Below are 20,374 nucleotides of genomic sequence, written 5' to 3' on the forward strand. Positions count from 1 at the left end.
TACCATCACGTCAAGGGCACCAATGCGATAGTTTGTAGGGAGAGGGTGGGGGTGGGAGGGGGGAGGGGTGGGAGCTAGACCAGTGTGTATGGCATACTTTTAATATTTCGAAAGACAAATGGCACCCTTAAGTAGCCATAAAAAATTTTTGGATTCGACCATGTTAAAAACCTTTGCCATACTGACTTTTAAATTGTTTTCATGAAAGAAAGAACACCTGAATACACTATATTTTTTTCCTTTCTCCAAGAGCTGGGCTGGACAGAGCAGGGGTTTTGCACAGTACCTCCTTGCCCATAGATATGGGTGTCCTTACACAAGATGCCAATGCACAAGCAAACAGTTCTCTTAATTATAAGCGGATGGTTTGTGGGCACAAAGCTGACACCCAATACCAACTCAGGTGCGCTCCATTGGGCTCAGATCAGGCAAATTTCTCAGTTACAACACCGTGATTTCACTATCATTGTCCTCAAAGTACTGTAGCATGATTCTGATCTCGTGATACAGACAGTTATCCTGCTGCCAGATGACATTGCTATCAGGGCAGACTTCAAGTGTGAAGGGATGCACCTGGTTTGTAATAATGTTCACATAGTCCACAGTTTTCGTGGTGCCTGCAATTACTACCATAAGCACCATGAAAGCCCAGGTGACTACCCCACAAACATAATATACCCCCACTAGCGTGCACCTGTAGCAGTGTACATATTTTGATCAGCATGAATGATGTGTTTAATATTTTAATGAGGGGACTTCCTACAGCTGTCACAAACATAAAGACCTGCATTTTTAATCATCAGCTGTACAATAAACCTTAATTCTCCACCAGTTTCAGTCATTCAGACTGTCATCACTGGATGAAAATGCAAATAGAGGACGTCCGGGAGGTAGAGACGAATATTAAAGTGCTATAGAACATACAAAATTTATTGAAAATTTAATGTTTTTTCTTTCCAAATACATTAAGTAACTTCTCTCATTTATGTATGAAAAATTATATCCTCCATATGACCACCCAACACCGCATGGCAATGAGCAATGCGTTCACCGAAGTTCCCAATGATGTGTTCACAAGCATCTGGTGGGATGCTGTTAATAACCCGTTTCTTTCATCCTTTAATTTGTGTCGTGTTTGTAGTTTGCTTCTGTACACTTTTGATTTTACAAATCCCTACAAGGTGTAAGATTGTATGATCTGCCACGTCATTCCTGGTTGCCACATAAAGAGAGAATTTTTTGAGGAAATTTTTCACTCAGCAGAGCAATCGCTTCGGGGGATGTGTCACATGTCACACCATCTTGTCGAAGCCAAAAAAACCATCATTTTCATCAATAAGAGGGGAAAAACCAATCAGAAAGCATGTTCCATTTACGGTGATGGCAGCTCCCTCATCATTTTCTAAAAAGTATGTGCCGATCACTCTTCTTGCCCAAAACCCACACCACACCACACAGTCATGGGCTGTGGATGCATTTCATCTCCCACAGCCACTCACAGGTTTTCATTACCCCTAATTCTGCAGTTGTTCTTATTGACATACCCACAGAGGTGGAAGTGTGCCTCATCTGAGAAAATTATTCTTTTTGTGAAGCTTTCATTCTCCACTTGTTGAGCCAAGACCCAATGAGCAAATCGATGCCTCTTTCTGCGACCTGCATGCTTCAACTCTTGTGTACATTGAATCTTGTATGCATGCATTTTGAGATCTCTTGAAAGGATTTCATGCAGTGAACTTGGTGATAAATTCAATTGTCGAGATGTTGGCGAAGCAATTTTCTGGCGCTTACGGTCACACTTCCACACACTATAGTGATGTTTTCTTGTGTTAAAAAAAAAAAAAAAAAAACCATGGTCACCCTATTTTCTTAACGTTTGGAACAGAACCTGTGGTCTCAAGCTTCTGGAGCAGCTTCTGAATTGATGATTCTTTTGGAGCAGCATTATGTCCGAGTGTCACACGCAATTCACGAACAACTGTCGTGGGGCTTTCACTGTTTTTGTAAGAACTTTTCAGCACTTCGATATCTTGCTAGTTATCATCTGCTCCATAATAAAAATAAACCTCAAACAACAATGCTCACCCTACAAAAGCTATCAGGCTACTAAGGGGAAGGATCGCAGATAATAAACATGTAAAAACCACGGATTACAACCGTCATAAGAGAAAATGGCGCAAAATTCAAATTCATCCTCACTTCCCAGACCATTACATTAGATGGAAAATCAACTCACCTTTCTATTTGATGTTTCAAAAGTTCTCGATGTTACAGTGACTGTAAATGCCCATGTATTACGTACTATGACATTAAATAGTGACAAATTGGTGTTACAATAACACACAACCAAATGTAAAGGACCTATCACGAAGACTGATCCTAGTATATTCCCATGAGGTCCACACTGTTGTGCAGCTTTTGCTGCATTTACGAGCTAGCCAAGCACACCGTGTGTGGCAAGGGATGACCAAATATGTGAGCTCTAAGTAAGATGGCTCTGAAACTTTCCCTCCGTGCTTCTGCTAGCCTTTCCCTATACACGGACCAATACTTGCCCAGACGGAAAGGTCCAGAGTCACTTTGCTCGGAGCTCGTGTACTTGGTTACCGAATCAGTGCCCTCACTCATGGTGCGCTCGGCCAGTTCGCAAAAAACAGTAAAAGCCACACACAGTCCGGGATCAGTCTTCACGATAGGTCACTTACGTTCAGTCGTGTGTTATTGTATGGTCAGTTTGTTGCTATTTAAAGTCATGATACATAATAGATAAGCACATAAATAATTGTCACATTGAGGGCTTTTGAAACATCTAATAGAAACGTGAACAGCTTTTCAATCTAATGCATTTGCCTTTCTTCCAGTGAGGATGGTCTCTGTGCTAAAACTTGTAGAGAATAAAGGTTTATTTATACAGCTGATGGTAAAAAATGCAGTTCTTTATGGATGATGTGTATCCAGACAGAACCATCAACTTGGTGTAACAATAAATATGATTCAAACAATGAAATGTCCAGGTTGGACTATTAACAACATTATGGAAAGGATAAATTGCTACTCACCGTAAAGCTGACTCATTAAGTTGCAGACAGGCACAAGGAAATGACTGTTACACACCAAACATCTGCCCAAAGCCTCCTTCAGAAAAGAAAACACACACATCCACACAAGCAGGCACACCTCACACACACAACTGCTATCTCTGGCTGCTGCAGCCAGAATGCAACTGGCACACTGAACAAAAGCAGCAATCCACTCCCGAAATCATTCGAGCCTTGACTTACGGTATCCTACCGTCCCCACATCCTCCACCTAACAGTTTCTGCCCTTCTACCCTATCACTACCTTCCAACCCACATCCCCTCACACTCATTGTGTGCCGCTGTCCACCAGCGCACCCACTGGTCTCTTCCACTTCTCTAATCCTTTCCTTCTCCACTCCCTGTTCCTCTTCCTCCCGCACAGCCTCTTGACACTGCGCCTGGCAGCCTTATCGTGCTGCTGTTGGTCCCTAAACACACTGCCAGACAGCGCTTTCCTCCTCCTCCTCCTCCTCCTCTCCCCCCACCCCCATCCCCTTCTCTGCCCCTCTCTGTATTGTTGCTTTCGTTCAACGTGACAGTTGCATTGTGGCCACAGCATCCAGAGATAGTGGTCACCTGTGCGCAGGGTGTACCTACTTGTGTGTTTTCTTTTCTGAAGAAGAGTTTGGCTGAAAGCTCATTGTGTAACAGTCTTTTCCTTGTGCCTGTCTGCAACTCAATGTGTCATCTTTGCAGTGAATAGTAATCCACCCTTTTCACAAGAAACATGATTCATCAAGAAACACGATCCATCAGATCAAGTGTGACATTTTCATTGACCCACATTCAAATCTCAGTGACCTCCATGCTCATTGCACTCGAAGCTGCACCTACTTGTGACTTCAGCATCCTTAAACCATTTTCCACAGATGCTTATGGCAGTAGCACAGAAACTGCTGACCAGCTTTGCCATTTCCTAGGTGCTCAGCCCCAGGTGCCAGGCCATAACAATCTGCCTTTTGTAAGTCTCTTATGGAAGTGGGTTTCCCCATCTGTGGCCAGTACTGTCATTAGAATGATTCCACATTCATCTCTGCTCTGCTTATATACAACACAGGATCAGAAAGTAAAGCACAATAATCTTTTCTCCCATGGTATTACAGTTGGAATGCTGAAATTTCACGGCAGTATAGTTTGAAGTTTGCGCCACAGAAGGTATTTTGTTTTTATGTGCAGCTTTAGTGACAGAAATCTGAATTACGAAACAAACATGGCACATGTGTTACTTTTGTCTGCTTGCGAAGAGCAGCAAAGTGTAGTTTGATACCTGTGGACCTAACGGCATAAACTGAATGAAATTCACAGGGACAAGTGTGGCACGTACAGAGATGACTGTATGGATTGTAGCAGGTGGTGCACATTCTTCCAAGAGGATTGCGTGAAACTCAATGATTCACAACACTTCAGGTGGCCAGCAAACACTGCAACCCTGCAGAGTGTTGGAGCCACTGAGGCAGCAATTTTGAACGGCCGTGTATGCAGCTGCAAACTGTATCACAACAGTTCAAAATATCCTGGTACTGTGTACAATATTGTTCATGACACGTTGAAATTTCATAAAGTTATTGCTCACTGGGTGCTTAAGAATCTGGCAAGGACAAGTGAATGATGACAAGTTTCAATCACTTGACGCATTACACCTCAAAAGGGCATGGCTTTCTGAAAGGAATCATCACTGGTGATGAGTTGTGGGTGTACCACTACATTCAAAACCCAGCAGGCCTCTGCAGAGTGGAAACATGCTGATTCCCCAGTACAAAAAAATTCAAAGTGAGTCACTCTACCAGGAAAGTGCTTCTAACAGTGTTCTGGGATGTGCACGGTGTGTTACTGGCGGACTTTGCTGAACACAGGACCACTGTGAAAGCTGCAGCCTACATTAAAACTTCGGTTACATTGTATTGTGCCCTTTGTGACAAATGCCACAACATTAATGCTGTTGGTGTCAAACTTATTCGTGACAATACTCGTCTCCATGTTGCTGCTCCCACTTGTGAGAAAATCATCAAGTTTGGGTGGGAGGTGCACCATACAGTCCGGACATTGCATTGTCAGACTTTCATGTTTGGTCTCATCAAGAAATCCCTGGCTGGTCAACGCTTTGTGACAGATGAGGAAGTGAAATTGGCAGTCTGCAGATGTCTACACTTGAACCAAACATACTTCTATGACCAGGTCATATTATAAGTAGGTAAAAGGCGTCAAATTATTGTGCATTACTTTCCCCCCTCTGCTCGTACTTTCCTTCCTGCATGATGTGCCTGTCAGACCACCAGGTGGTATTCATTACTGCCACACAGAGTGGCCGCGCGGTTTCAGGCGCCATGTCGCAGATTGTGCAGCTAATAGTTTCAAAACCTAGAATAGCTGCTTGTTCTTTTACATATGTTTATTAGTACTACTATATGGACAAACTAAGTTGAAACCATGGTGGATGATGGAAGCAACTGTGAATGGAAAACGCCTTTACGATCACTCTAACCAGCCACTGCACCAAGTGTCAATTTGTCTTTGTATATAGCACTATTTCGACAATATTATGAAAATGATAGATTGCTACTCGCCACGTGGAGAAGATGTTGAGTTGTCGACAGGCACAACATAAAGACAGCTATATATCTTACTTTTTCATCAAAAGGTCTCCTTCAAAAGGACACAGACACACACAAGTACAACTCGCACACATATGACCATTGTCTCTAGCCACTAAGGCTGGGTGGTCACTCACAGACCGTGGTCCGTGTGTGTGTGTGTGTGTGTGTGTGTGTGTGTGTGTGTGTGTGTGTGTGTGTGTGTGTGTGTGTGTGTGTGTTTCTTTTCCTTCTTCAGAAGGCCTTTTGACCAAAGGCTCAAATGTATAGCCCTGTTTTTGCTATGCCTGCGTGCAACTAAATGGCTAGTAGCGCAACCTATGCTTTTCATAACACTGTAATTATTCCATCCTTGACTTTCCACTGTATGATTTTGCCTAGTGGCTTTTCTTCCATCCCACAACCAGTGCTGTTTTCCTTTGTTAGTATTCTCTAATGCGTTCCTTTACTTAGTGTTCAACCTTTATCAGGGACGAGTGTCACTGGAATCTGATATTGTGAACAACAACAATACATCAATAATATACTCTCCATAAAATCAGTGTCATACAAAGCCTGAACATTCATTTCAGTGCTGGAATTCATACAATACAAATAACAGCCAGAGAACAAGTGACCACAGTTTAACATACCACAAAATTTTCCCAATATTACCGAGACCGCGACAATAATCTATTTGCAGAACCAACCCCTGTCCTTTACTACCTGCACGTATGACCAAGAAACACAAAAAGAATCAAGAACAACAAAAATGCTCACATCTTTTCTGTACCGTAAAGATGTAAAAACTTTCCTTCCTGTTTAAGAATATACCTGGCCTCCCGTTAAGACTGTAATAAGAAATAAACAAGCAAGCAACCAGATATAACAAATAGCAATGACTAATTTATTCCAGACGTATCCAGACACAAGACATTAATATCTACAAACAACTTGTAGTGTTGACTGTATAAGCTTTTCTGACATAATAATTAATTGTGTTATCACATTTGCCATAGGACGCTGCACTCAACCAAGTTTAGTATTGCAGTGATTCATATAGTCACCGTGTGCACAAGTTGCTGCATCGATGTCAAACCTCTGCCTATAGGACAGAGGGAGGGAGGGGGAGGGAGGGGGGGGGGAGAGAGAGAGAGAGAGAGAGAGAGAGAGAGAGAGAGAGAGAGAGAGAGAGAGAGAGAGACTCCAACAACATTACAGCCCTGATGACAAAAAAAACCCTGCCAGTCCAGGCAAAAAGCATTCTATATATTTTCAACATACAGAGGTGGACAGTGATTAGGGAGATACTGTGTTCATTAACTTGCAGAAGACACTACGACCTAGTGAACAAAATATGAGAATATGGAATATAAGACCAGCTGAGTAACTGGACTGAAGAGTTTCTATCAAACAGGAGACAACATGTCATTCTCAATGGAGAGAAGCTTTCAGATGTGAAAGTAACTTTAGGCATGCCCCAGGTGAGTGTTATAGGACCATTACTTTTCAAAATATAGTTAAATGACCTAGTAGATAACATTGAAAGACCCTCAGGCTTTTCACAGGCGATACAAGATATACAAAGAAGTCACGATGCTAGATAAGTGTAGCAAAATGCAGGAAAACTACATAAGATCAATGCTTTGTGCAATTAAGCCTCAACATAAATAAATTTAACATATCACCAATACATAGACAGAAAGATCCTTTATTGTATTACTACATGTTATACAGCAATCATCAGGAACACCGTTACTTCCGTAAAATATCTAGCAATATGCGTGAAGTGTGATCTGAAGTGGAACAACCACATAAAACTAATCGCGAATAAAGCCGATGCCAGATGGATTCATTGGAAGAACCTTCATCAGTACGGGATCCGTACCAGATGGTGCTGATAGAGGGAACAGAGAAGATCCAGAGATGAGCAGCACATTTCAACCGGTTCATTTAGTCAGCATGAAGGCATGAAGGCATAAAGGAAACGTTCAGCCAACTCCAGTGGGACACACTGCAAAAAAGGCGTTCTGCATCATGGTGTGGTCTACTATCAAAGTTATGAGAGTGAAAATTCCTAGAAGAGTGAAGCAGTACATTGCTTCTTCCTATGAGTATCTCACAGAAGGACCACGAAGACAAAATTAGAGAGATTTGATCCCACATGGAATCTTATCGGCAATTTTTCTCCTTGTAAATCGTATGTGACTGGAACAGGAAAACGGGTTGGTGACACTGGTACACAAAGTACCCTGTGCCACACACCATAAGGTGGCTTTCAGAGTATAGACAGATGTAAATATACATGTATACAAAAAAAATATGTTACATAACTACCAGTTTCTATACCAAGTACCATCAGCAAGCAATCCTATGATGATGAACATCAATGTCCATGATTAAAATTCTATTCAGTTTACACTAACCAAAAAATATCCATACAATAGCTAAAGTAACCGTGGCACACAGTCATCAGAATTGTTTCCCCGAGTAGGTCTGCCATTGTATTATTAAAGTCCAATGTTGTGTGATAAATAGACACACAGCCACCACAAGACACAAGGAATCCTCTTATGTACAGACTAGAAGATTTGTTTTTTATGTAATACTGCATAGCACTAACCTCCTCCATTTCTGTCTACAAACTGTGTACTACCTCCTTAATAATTTTATCTATGTACTTCAGTTGTGACCTCCGTCTAGCCCTTATTCCGTTGATATATACCTCTGACAACATTTTTAGGAGCCTTTCAGTCTCAATGATGACCAACAGTCTCAATCCCATAAATTTCCTCTCTTTATAACACATAATCATCCTTTTACAAAACTGATCATTCAAGATCTTATGTACCTATCCGCCAACAAAACATCTCAAACAATTCAGTCCTTTCCTTTCCTCAGAGTCCAGGTCTCACAGCCATACAATGACACACTACAGACTAAATGCTTTCAGAAACTTTTTCTTGTACTGTAGGTTGTTATATTTTCTGGCTAATTATCTTCTTCTTTTCACTGAAAACACTATATTATTGGGCAAGTTTCTTCCTTGCTTCTTCCATGTGCAGTTATCTTGCTTCCTAAATAAGTAAACACGTCAGCTCCTTAACCTGGCACGAGTGAATCGGATATGTCATACCCGAGGTGTTTTGAAGCGCTGATTATAGAATGTCATTGTTGCCACACTAATATTGCTGTCACAGTAGCTGGAGGTTAGGGAGAGGGGGCAAGATGCAATGTCAAGTTTATTGTTGCGCCAGTGTCAGAGGGAGATACACGTGTGCAAAGGTGGCAAGGGTACGTCAGACCCCGACCTTGTAGTCGGTGTCACATTTTTGAGCTGTCAGCAAGTTTTTGAGATATATTGTTATTTATAGTATTCTTTCATTTTTTTTTATATTTTACATTTCTCAAGATGTCTCATGAAAAAAATGAACATCGGCTACAAGAACTACTAGAAGAAATTTTAGAAAATTGTTCAAACGTTAATTCCTGTGACTCTGAGAGTCAAGAAGAGATTGACAAAGTTTCTCAAAGAAGTGAAGAAAGTGATTCAGAGCAAGAGGGTATTTTGTATTATTCAGAAGAGACAATATCTGTGTTAGCGGCTCCTAGTCAGTCACCTGAGGTATATGGGATTTTTTATACGTCCAAAGATGGTACAAAACAGATGAAGGATTGTCCTGGGCAAAGTGTTCGTATTTGTTCAGAGAATATTATTACCAATTCTCCATGCATAAAATGTGCTGCAGAACATGCCAAAACAGACTGAATATTGGAGTCTTTTTGTAAGAAACAGTATGTTGAATACTTTACTTACATTTACAAATAATAAGGCGTATCGGGGAAAATATCCAGAAGATAAAGATGAGTACCACATGAATGATGTAACTTCAGAGGATTTGAAGGCATTTATGGGACTTTTGTTTACAGCAGGCCTAAACTGCTCAAATAGACAAAACTTGAATGATATGTGGCGTACAGACGGTGCTGGAGTTGCAATCTTTCGGACTACAATGTCACTGCAGAGATTTTACTTTCTCCATAATTGTTTGACATTCGACGATAAGAACACCTGAGACGAAAAGAAAAAGACTGACAATCTGGCTGCTATAAGAGATACTTCTGATAATTTTTTTGAAAATATTCAACAACACTATATGCCATCTGAGAACTTTATTATCGATGAGATGCTGTTATCTTTCCGAGGAAGATGTTCTTTCTGTGCATACATGCCAAACAAACCTGCCAAATACAGCATAAAAATATATGCTCTTGTAGATGCAAAGATGTTCTATAACCTCAAACTAGAAGTATACTCAGGAAAACAACAACCTTACCAGCTTAGTAATAAGGAATATGATATTGTAAGCCATTTAGTGGAACAGGAATTTGACATTTGATAATTGGTTTACTAGTTACCCCCTTCTGATCCACCTCTTGAAAGAACATTCATTGACTTCTGTCGGCACAGTCCGTAAAAACAAGACAAGCATACCTGAGATTTTCAAAAAAGTAACAGAAGTAAGGAGTTCTTGATTTGGGTTCCAGAATGATGTTACATTGGTGTCCTACGTACCTAAAAAAATAAAGTTGTGCTGGTTGTGTAAACTTTACACCACGATAAAATATAGACTAACTGACAGGTGATAAAAGAAAACTGGAAATGATTACTTATTACAACGCAACTAAAGCTGGTGTCGATGTTGCAGATGAACTGAGTGCCACTTATGATGTTACTCACAACAGCAAATTTTTATGGTATATTCAATATGGCTGCCATAAATGCCATCACAGTCTACAGAGAAAATAAGAAGAGTGACAAAACATGCATGAAGTGCCAAGATTTCATTCATAATTTAGGTTTGAATCTGATGAATGACAATCTTTGCATTAGATGAGAAAATGCACGTCTTCCAACGGAAATTCGAAAAAGAGAATTGCTAATCAACTGGGACAGACATCATCGCCAGCTCCAAAAAAAAAAAAAAAAAAGTTTTCATGTGTGAGAACCCAATATTTATGAAGCACACAATTTTTATGTGCAGATGTGCTGATTTGTACATGTAATGTTGATGCAGAGCTAATTGATCTCATAAGACCTTTTATTTTCTTTTTCTGTTTATGATTATAAGATAATATCATTATGTTAATTAATCAAAGAAACTGTATTTTGTTCGAATTTTGTTGGAAAAAATGTTAAATTTCTGAAACTTGTACTTTTTTTGAGAATATATAGACACTTCATAATTTCACCCAAAAAAAAAGATTTGTATCTTAAACAGTGTATTTTTCTTACTTATCTTGTTTTATAGACACCATTATTAATATCCCAAGTAAAGAATACACGATTATAGTACCAAAAATTTGTCATCAGAGTTTCAGGTATCTCGTACCCACCTCATACCTCATAGCTGCTGCAACAATTTCTCACCTCATTCACACCAGGTTAAATTAGCTTGCCACATACATGTTCTCTAGTTTTCTTTGCCCTCCTTTGTCACACGCCATCAACTTTGTTTTAGACTTGTTTATTTTCACGTTATATCCTTCATCTATAACATTATCTTTTGTACTTGACGATTTTTACAAAATGAAGAAAACCACAACAGTTGTTGATCCAATACAATTTTATTGTTTACAACTGGTTTCAGAATAACATAATTCCATCTTCTAGTATGCACTGTACTGATGGCAACAATATGTAACAATTATGGGTAAGCAGTCATGAAAAATTTAACAGCAAACTGATGACTGGGCATTACTCACACGAAGCATATAAGAACTAAGGTTATATCTTGCCGTATGTTACCTGTGGAGCAAAAGTTCTGTGTCCCACTTCATAAAACAGTGAACCTAAGGAGTTACCAAAATAGATAAAGACCCTTTAGAGAACTACCATCTGCAGAACCATGAAACCCCCAAGAAATATTAAAAAGAACATTTGGAGAACCACACAATATGTGAAAAGACACCTACATAGGAGCTCAACCACTGTCTTGCTCATATGGCCAAACTGACAACAAAACTGTAATCAGCTGAGGGGGACACAAGTATGAGCATGCCCTACATGCGATGCAAACTAAGTTGCTGCATGCAGCTATGGTAGATGGATGGTTTAAAGCTGCAAATGGGAAAACCAAATATGGATACTCTAAGACTAAGGAGGCACAGAACACGTACATTTAGATACAAAACCCGAAGGTGTGCAACCACCATATTAACAAATTTGATATAAAAAGGACTTTTACAGAAGATGAAATTATATTATTCTAATAATGGTTGTAAACAATAAAATAGTGTTCAACCAACAACTGTTCCAGTTCCCTTCAGTTTGTGAAAATGGAGGTGTACACTTGCACTTGTCCTACGAGCTCCGTAACTGGTAAAACATATGCTATCAAAGAAAGAACCACCTGTGAATTGACACATTTTGTGTACCATCTTTTGTATAGACATGGTTTGGCGTTATGCATCAGTATGACTGCCACCAAGTAATCAGTTACAATGAATTTGCACAGATAGAGAGTGTATACTGGCAACATGTAATTTCCTGCTGGAGAGCATGTTCTTCAATACAACAGTCATGACCCAGTGTCTGTTTCACCACACATGCCTTCTGGAGCCCCGCATACTTCACCTTTGGAGTATGTTTAAAGTTGCAACGCCATTTAACCCACACACTGTGGTGCAACCATTATCTGTACTGCATGTAGTCTCCTCTGACAATGCTCCACTGCTGTTTTTGTACAATGGTCTTAGTGTGGGATAACATTTGTAATTTACATTTTGAAATCCTTTTGTATGTATCTTAAAATATACAGGGCGTTTCAAAAAGAAAGAGCAGATTTCAAACATTTATTTCTCAAAAACTACAAATGATAGAAACACAATTCCAACGGTCCTTCACTCAATATGAGTACCAAATGTTACACAACAAATATCAAAACTGTACCTCAATATGAGCACCATTTGTTACACGACAAATATCAAACCGGTATCTCATTTCTTGCCACACACGACGCAACTGGTCTTTAGTTACCGAATTCACGGCCGCAACAATTCGATGTCGTACCTCTTGAAGAGTAGCGGGCATAGGTGGGACATAAACACAGTCCTTTATGTACCCCCACAAATAAAAATCGCAGGGAGTAAGGTCTGGTGACCTGGGAGGCCACAGACGATGACATTGATCTTGTGCTCCTGCTCTTCCAATCCACCGTCCTGGAATGGTGTTATTTAGGTACCGTCGTACAGGTTCAGAGAAGTGTGGTGGGGCGCCATCTTGCATGAAGATGAAGTGATTTGAATCTTCCTGAAGTTGAGGAAATAGCCAGTTTTCTAACATGTCCAGGTAAATGGTTCCTGTGATAGTTTTCTCCATGAAAAAGAAAGGTCCATAAACTTTGTTTACCGAAATTGCACAAAAGACGTTAACCTTTGGTGAGTCTCTTTCATGTTGAATAACGTCCCTCGGAGTTTCACTCGCCCAAATTCGTACGTTATGCCGATTAACTTTACCAGAAATGTGAAACGTTGATTCATCTGAAAAAATTAATCGTTCGGCAAAATTGTCCTCTTCCATGTCCTGTAGAATTGCAGTTGAAAATTCGAACCTTTTGTTGTGGTCGTCAGGACGCAATGCTTGCAATAACTGCAGTTTGTACGGCTTCATGTGCAGACGCTTACTCAGAACGCGCCATACCGTTGTTTTAGACATGTTTAGTTCGTGACTTGCCCGTGTCGTGGATTTTCTAGGGCTCCTTTCGTAAGCTGCACGGACACGCTCGACATTTTCATCCGATGTGCGTGGACGACCCGTGCTTTTTCGCTTGCAGATGCAACCATCTTCTACGAATCTGTGATGCCACTCATAAATTTGCTTATGACGAGGCGGCTGTTTGTTGAATTGACGGCGGAATGCACGTTGCACACCAACAATGGACTCTAACTTTGCAAATTGCAGCACACAAAATGATCGTTCCTGTGGTGTCGTCGCCATTTTCCTACAAACAAACGCCAGCGCCACTGCGGATTTGCATGGAACTTCTGCGCGGACCATTGAAAAACTTTGAACCTTTCTCTGACAAGAAACGTTTGAATTGTGTTTCTATCATTTGTAGTTTTTGAGAAATAAATGTTTGAAATCTGCTCTTTCTTTTTGAAACGCCCTGTATTTATATCATAATTTTTTAATGTGTCTACTTAACACAGCTTTAAGATATTCTCCACTTTCAGTTGAACATCTTTTATTTTGTGATGTATTATTCCATCTATCTCTACCAATTCAAGTTCCTCCTCTTTGTGAGTGTGTTGCAACTAGCAGGAAAGGAAGGTTAGTGTTTAATGTTTTGTCAATGGTGAGGTCATAAGAGATGGAGCACCAGCTCAGATTGGTGAAGGAAACCAGCTGCCTCCTCTTCATAGAGAGCGTTCCAGTACATGCTTTAAGTGGTTTCCATAAACCATGGAAAACCAAAAGCTTGATGTCCGCACAGAGATCTGAACTGTTTTCTCCTAAACACAAAACAAATGTGCTAACCAATGTACAGTTGTGCTCTATGCCTTCTAGAAGAAAGAATAATCCAAAGAAATGCTTTAGACATAGCCAGAAACAATTTTTCACTCTGTAGATGAAGACAATGTTCTGGTCTTGGACTCCTAGTCTGATAAACTAGTCTTTTATCTTTCTGGAAGTTTTCCAAAACCTTGTCTGCATGCCTATCTGCTGCTCATCGCTTCCCCTATGCAGTCAACAAAAAGGTATAAAATGAGTCCGCAAATGCCCAAAAACAGAGGGATCATTAAAAAATTATGATATAAATATATTTTAAGGTACATATGGAAGGATTTCAAAATGTAAATTACAAATGTTATCCCACACTAACACCATTGTACAAAAACAGCAGTGTAGCATTGTCAGAGGAGACTACATGTTCTGGGTTTCCTAAGACACAGTTCCGCTGCAGTACAGATAATGGGTGCACCACAGTGTGTGGGTTAAATGGCGTTGCAACCTGAAACATACTCCAAAGGTAAAGTATGTGGGGCTCCAGAAGCCATGTGTGGTGAAACAGAAACTGGGTCATGACTGTTGTATTGAAGAACATGCTCTCCAGCAGGATATTACATGTCGCCAGTATACACTCTCTATCTGCGCAAATTCATTGTAACTGATTACTTGGTGGAAGTCATACTGATGCATAACGCCAAACCACGTCTATACAAAAGATGGTACACAAAATGTGTCAATTCACAGGTGGTTCTTCCTTTGATAGTATATATTTTACCAGTTACAGAGCTCGACTAGGGGCAAGTCTGACACCAGGGACTGTCTCAGGAGCAGGATCCACAGGATAGGGAAATGGCTGCTGAAGGAGCACACGGTCTCCTCACAGAAATGCAGAGATTTGGGAGTGGAGAAGGGAGGGGGAGGGGTGTGAGGTGGGGCAGGGATGAAAAGCTATTCTGAGTGTGGTGGGCAGAGTGTCAGATCAAATGGACCTCATTTCTGGGTATGATTTTAGGAAACCATAGCCTTGTCAAAGTAGCCTCTTTGACAAGACTATGACTTCCTAAAATCATGGCTTGAAATGAGGCCCATCCTGTCTCACACTTTGCCCACCACACCCAGAATAGCTTTTCATCCTCCCTCATTGCAATCCAATCTGCATAATACCCTGGTGGCCACTGTATTCCTTCTGCACCCATTTCCCTACCCTATGTCTCCTACCCCTATGACCATCCCCACTGTAAGACTTGCCCTATGCACCCTCCCTCCTACCACCATCTATACCAGGAACATAACTGGCAAAAAAATGCTATTAAAGGAAGAGCCAGCTGTGAAACAACACACGTCATGTACCAGCTGTTATGTAAACACTGTTCAGCTGTGCCAGTACACATGCCATCTGGGTTCTTCCCAATAACATCATGTTATCAGAACTCCACAGGTAGAAACTGGTGTTACGTCTTTGACTCTTGCCACCCACGTGGTCTAAATTTATGATAATTTCCTTGGTCCCAGCATTTCTTCTCAGTAACTATTCCTTTCTTCACTCCCTTTTAGTTTTCTGTATAATTTAGTTTCTAACTTGCCTATTCTCCCCCTTGACTCCCCCACTCCCGGTAGCCTGTCTATCATGTATTACTCACTTGGATTTCTGCTCTTACTAACTCTTTCACAATGTTTTTGCATAATCTCTGTCTTTTTTATTATCCTATCTTCCACTTTTCAGTTCTCAGGCTTTCAAATCTCATCCAGTGCAGTCCTCAACAATCAATCATTCTCATCCCATCCGGTAAGTCTCCCCCGACACGGGGTTCTGGATAACTTTTCTATAACTCTCCCCATTTCCTAAACCTCACCAGTTCTTTTCCCTCGTCCCTGTTCCTTTTGCTTCAATCCTTCTGCCAGAAGACACAGCCCTGTGGCTCCTTAAGCTTGCACATTTCCATAATTTTTATATGTGTTTTCTCCTGCCATTGTTTGGTGAGTAGATTTTTATCCATCCGGTTATATTGTACTACTGCTAAGTGAGGTTTCAATGATGATAATATACCAATGCTTTGTTTTCTTGAAAAGTCTTATCTACATTATGGCTCCAGTTATCCCAACACTGACTCCAAACTTGCCCTTGCAGCTTTGCTTTCACCAGTACCTCATCTTCTACCTACTGGTGGAAGTAAAGTTGTGAAGGCAAGTTGCGAGTCATGCTTGGATAGCTCAGTGAATAGAGCACTTGTCCACAAAAGGCAAAAATTCCAGGTAAAAGTGCTGGTCTGGCACACAGTTTTAATCTGCCAAGAAGTTTCAAACTGGCACACACTACACTGTATAGCCTTGATGTTTCACATACAACAGTAAACCACAAGGTAACAGGAAACTGACACTCTATACAGCTGAATACTGTCTAAAAAATGTTGCAGTATTACTGGTAATGAGAGGTTACTGTAATTATTTAGATTTAATTTAATAGCTACAATTTTATTTATGACAGTAAGTAAAAGAGCATTTTTAAATGGAAAAGCTAAATGCATTCCACACAAGCAACTACACAATTTTATAGATTATTTGTGTTAGATGTCTGTTGGTGCACTGTTGTTATTTCTGGTCCACAGTGTCACAATAAATGTCATCATGTTCAAGTAAATGTCTAAGGGTAACATAAGACCTAATGATTTGAACATCTGGCAGCTATTAGACAATTTGATCTAAGGATAATTTCAATCAATATACTAATGATGAATCCAGGATGGAATGTAAATATCGTAATGGGATTAGATCAATACTCAATGAAGTGGTAAAGCGGAGAGCAACAAACTAGGCATGAACAAAGATGGATTATGAGATGAGGTAACAAATTCAGTATTGCCATGGAAAGAGCATGACGAGTGCGTATGTGAGTTGGAGGGAGGGAGGGAGGAGGGAGAGGGAGTAAATTTAACCTTTTCAGACTTCTAATAGTGTATTACACAATCTATATTTTTAATAAAGAACGAGTCATTTCAGCATACTGGCAAATATAAATTTGAAGACTGTTAACACTTTCAGTTAATAACTTGAATATTTTGAATCAGAGAGATGAAGTTTGTAGTAGTATTTGACATTAACAAGTTTAAAGAAGTAGACTGAACATTGTCACAAGAAGTCTGTTAAAAATTGTTTAAGTATGGTACAACTAATTGTTAAAACAACTAATACCAATGTAAGAAATACATTGATTGTTGAAAGATAGATTTACAGTTGTGATCACAGAGCTCATTAGTGTCTTAGGCTCAGTGTATTTATGTATTTGTTCGACGGGGTATCATATATTGTTCACTCAAGAGTGATTTTATTGGTTATTTTTATAATGTCTGAAGTAATATGAAGCAGAAATATTTCATGTCTAGACTCATGCACCACGATCCCATGACTGAAAAATCACCCCCTGAATGAGCTAAGTTAACTATACAATATTTGTTTTGAGTTTATAATGTGACACTCTTCAAATAATGTTAATGAACTAAATAAGCAGTTAACTTTGTTAAAAAGTGCTCCCATTTTCACAGTTATTTAATAAAAAAAATGTGTACACGACATTGTTCACATATATTACAGTGCTTAATTCAGGTGTGTGTGTTTTGTTAACTCTCTGGGAGAAGAACTTTGTCCCAAACCTCTTCTAGCCATTGCTCTTTTCTAAGAAATTTGTCTGTTGCCCACTGCCTTTAATGTTTAATGATTGTAATATGTCCCCATACAGATATTCAGTCATCCAATCCTTTATTCACATACGATTAGCAATGAAGAAGATAGTTCTTTTCTAGTCAGCATTCTCATGTAAGCGACTATGGATGTTCCTAATTTACGGAGCTCGCACATACAAGGGTTCAAAAATTAGAAGTTCTAAACAGGACTGACATTTTTAGAAGCAGCCGAAAGTTCACATAAGTATCACTCTAATTTGGTACTAAGAGCCATGGTGTTGAAACAACTTCTAGCACAACAAACTTGCCTGGCGTGCAGATGCAACGACCATTTTCTGGTAAGCATGTGGCACCATTCTTGCAGTTGCAGCGATGTGCACAGTCCTCACCAAAAGTGCCAACAGGGCAGTGTTCACTGCAATTGGCCCCCCTAAACCCTATGACACAAAAAAAAAAAAAAACAAAAAAACTAAAAACAAAAAATAATGACGCTAATTACTACCTGTTATTAAAGGCACGTCGGAGCAGCCTCAGTAGCAGAGACGTGTCTTGTGAATGCATAATCCGATTTTTAAAATAAAAACAAAATTAAATTAAATAAACTGGAGATTGTCTCTCTTCTATACAGGCAGTGACACGTGTCCAAGGTCTTTAACGTAAGTAACGGAACACTATTCATGTGAGTAAATCTATCAGTCTTACAGAAGGATATCTTATTGACTTGTCCCCTTTTATTTACAGGATATGAAGATTAACGCCTGGGCATAAATTTCCTAAAGCATCTCAAAACACTTCCAAGAAATTGCCTTTGAAGATTTTGAACGCTCTCAATACAAGAAAATTTGATGTTCTTAACAGATCCATCTGCAGCTGCATGTATAGTGTTCTTGTCTTGTAGTCATGAGGTTGTTGCTGGTTTCATTCTTGCTAGACACACTGTTTTACCTGTTATTTGAATTACTTATTTATTTATTTACTGTCAAATTGAGATGGCTATTAATAAACGTGGAATCATAATTTTGTAATAAAATAATGCCCTTATTCAACTTCCAATCACATGAAAATGCGAGTATACACAGCAAATTAAAATTTGATCAAAATATGTAAAACATCAAATAGAAACTAATTTTTTTATTTCTAGAGATTACAAATAACAAACACAATATCAGAGACAGTATTATTGATATATCAAGGGTATTCAAAAAATGTGTCACCTGTGCCTACAGGCAGTAGTATTGGCTCAAACTAGAAGAAAAGTTCCTATAATCATATATCTAGAAACCAATATCTGTTGACACACGGGTCAATCAGTCCTCTCATTCCCATCTGTCCCGTAAGTATAAGAAGATAATGTAGGCAGTGTTGCATGTGGTTCCCATGCATCCTGACACATCCTTCTGCCATTCTGCCCAATGAATTTCAGTAACACCTGTCTCCATTTGGATTGCATCACATGCATTTGTCATACATTCCTGTAATGGCTGCACATTGTTAATAGGTTTGGCATACACCAATGCCTCTAAATGTCCCCACAGCCAAAAATCCAATGGACTCTGGTCTGGTGAATGAGTAGACCACACTGCTGAGCCTTCTTCATCAATCTATCACCTGTGAATAATTGTGGTGAGGTACTGTTTCACAATCCATAGAAATTAAGCCCTGCCCCATATATATAAAGGGATTTTCTCTGCCTCGGACTGGGTGTTTGTGTTCTTATCATTTCATCATCATTTGTGAAAGTATGAAGTTTGGACTGTGTACAGATTGGGACTTTGTACAGACACTGACAACTGCGCAGTTGAGCGCCCCGCAAACCAATCATCATCATCACCAAAAATCATCACCACCATCATCATCATCTATATAAATAAAAATATAAATGTTCATTTGTTCAAAATTTCATGTCTCCAAAACTTCGTGACTGACTGCTTTGGAATTTTGTCACAAACTCGCATTCTAATAGAGGTATGTTTTTAGGTTCCTTATAATGTTGAGATTTTTTGCAACATTTTCCTATTACTAAATTAATAAAACATTATATATTACATATTTTAGATACACAAAAACAAATGCATATTCCAATGCAACATTGTGTCAAAATTTCAAAGCCTTTGGTCAAAAACTTTTGGACATCTGCGATTAGGAACATTTACAGTTTATGTAAGTACAAACATAGAAAACATTGTTACCAAAAATTAGGATGTATGTTCAAATCCCACACATATTAGAAACATGTACTTTCTCTTTTCTTTCTTTTCCATTTAAGCACAGTGGGCTACAGCAAAGTGTGGCCAGGTACAGATAGTAGTGCATAAACTGCCGTCACCATATTCCTGCAAGGGTAGGTATTCTCCAAAATTGTCAGTAATTCCTTGTGCAGAAACCAGTGATATACAGCACCCGTTAATCTGCTAGATAAAGAACATGGCATAATGAGTGTCACTGACAATTCCTGCCTGTAAAATGATACGGAAGTGATCCTGATACTTCAACTCCACAACCGCTCACAGATTGGCTTCTGCCCACACAGGCCTA

General features: G+C 39.6%; 1 protein-coding gene across 2 annotated transcripts in view; it reads right to left on the reverse strand.

Annotated features, from left to right (window-relative positions):
* LOC124718828 (protein draper) overlaps positions 1–20,374 on the reverse strand; it is a 403,131-nt gene that overhangs the window by 39,604 nt on the left and 343,153 nt on the right. The window contains exon 10 of one of the 2 annotated variants that reach the window (XM_047244449.1): positions 18,148–18,276. The exons of the other annotated variant lie outside the window; for it this stretch is intronic. Coding sequence (XP_047100405.1) covers positions 18,148–18,276 — 129 coding nt within the window. The remainder of the gene's footprint in view (positions 1–18,147; positions 18,277–20,374) is intronic. 2 annotated transcript variants of the gene reach the window in all.

The sequence above is a fragment of the Schistocerca piceifrons genome, chromosome 10 (genome assembly GCF_021461385.2).
Source record: "Schistocerca piceifrons isolate TAMUIC-IGC-003096 chromosome 10, iqSchPice1.1, whole genome shotgun sequence".
Lineage (NCBI taxonomy): Eukaryota > Metazoa > Arthropoda > Insecta > Orthoptera > Acrididae > Schistocerca > Schistocerca piceifrons.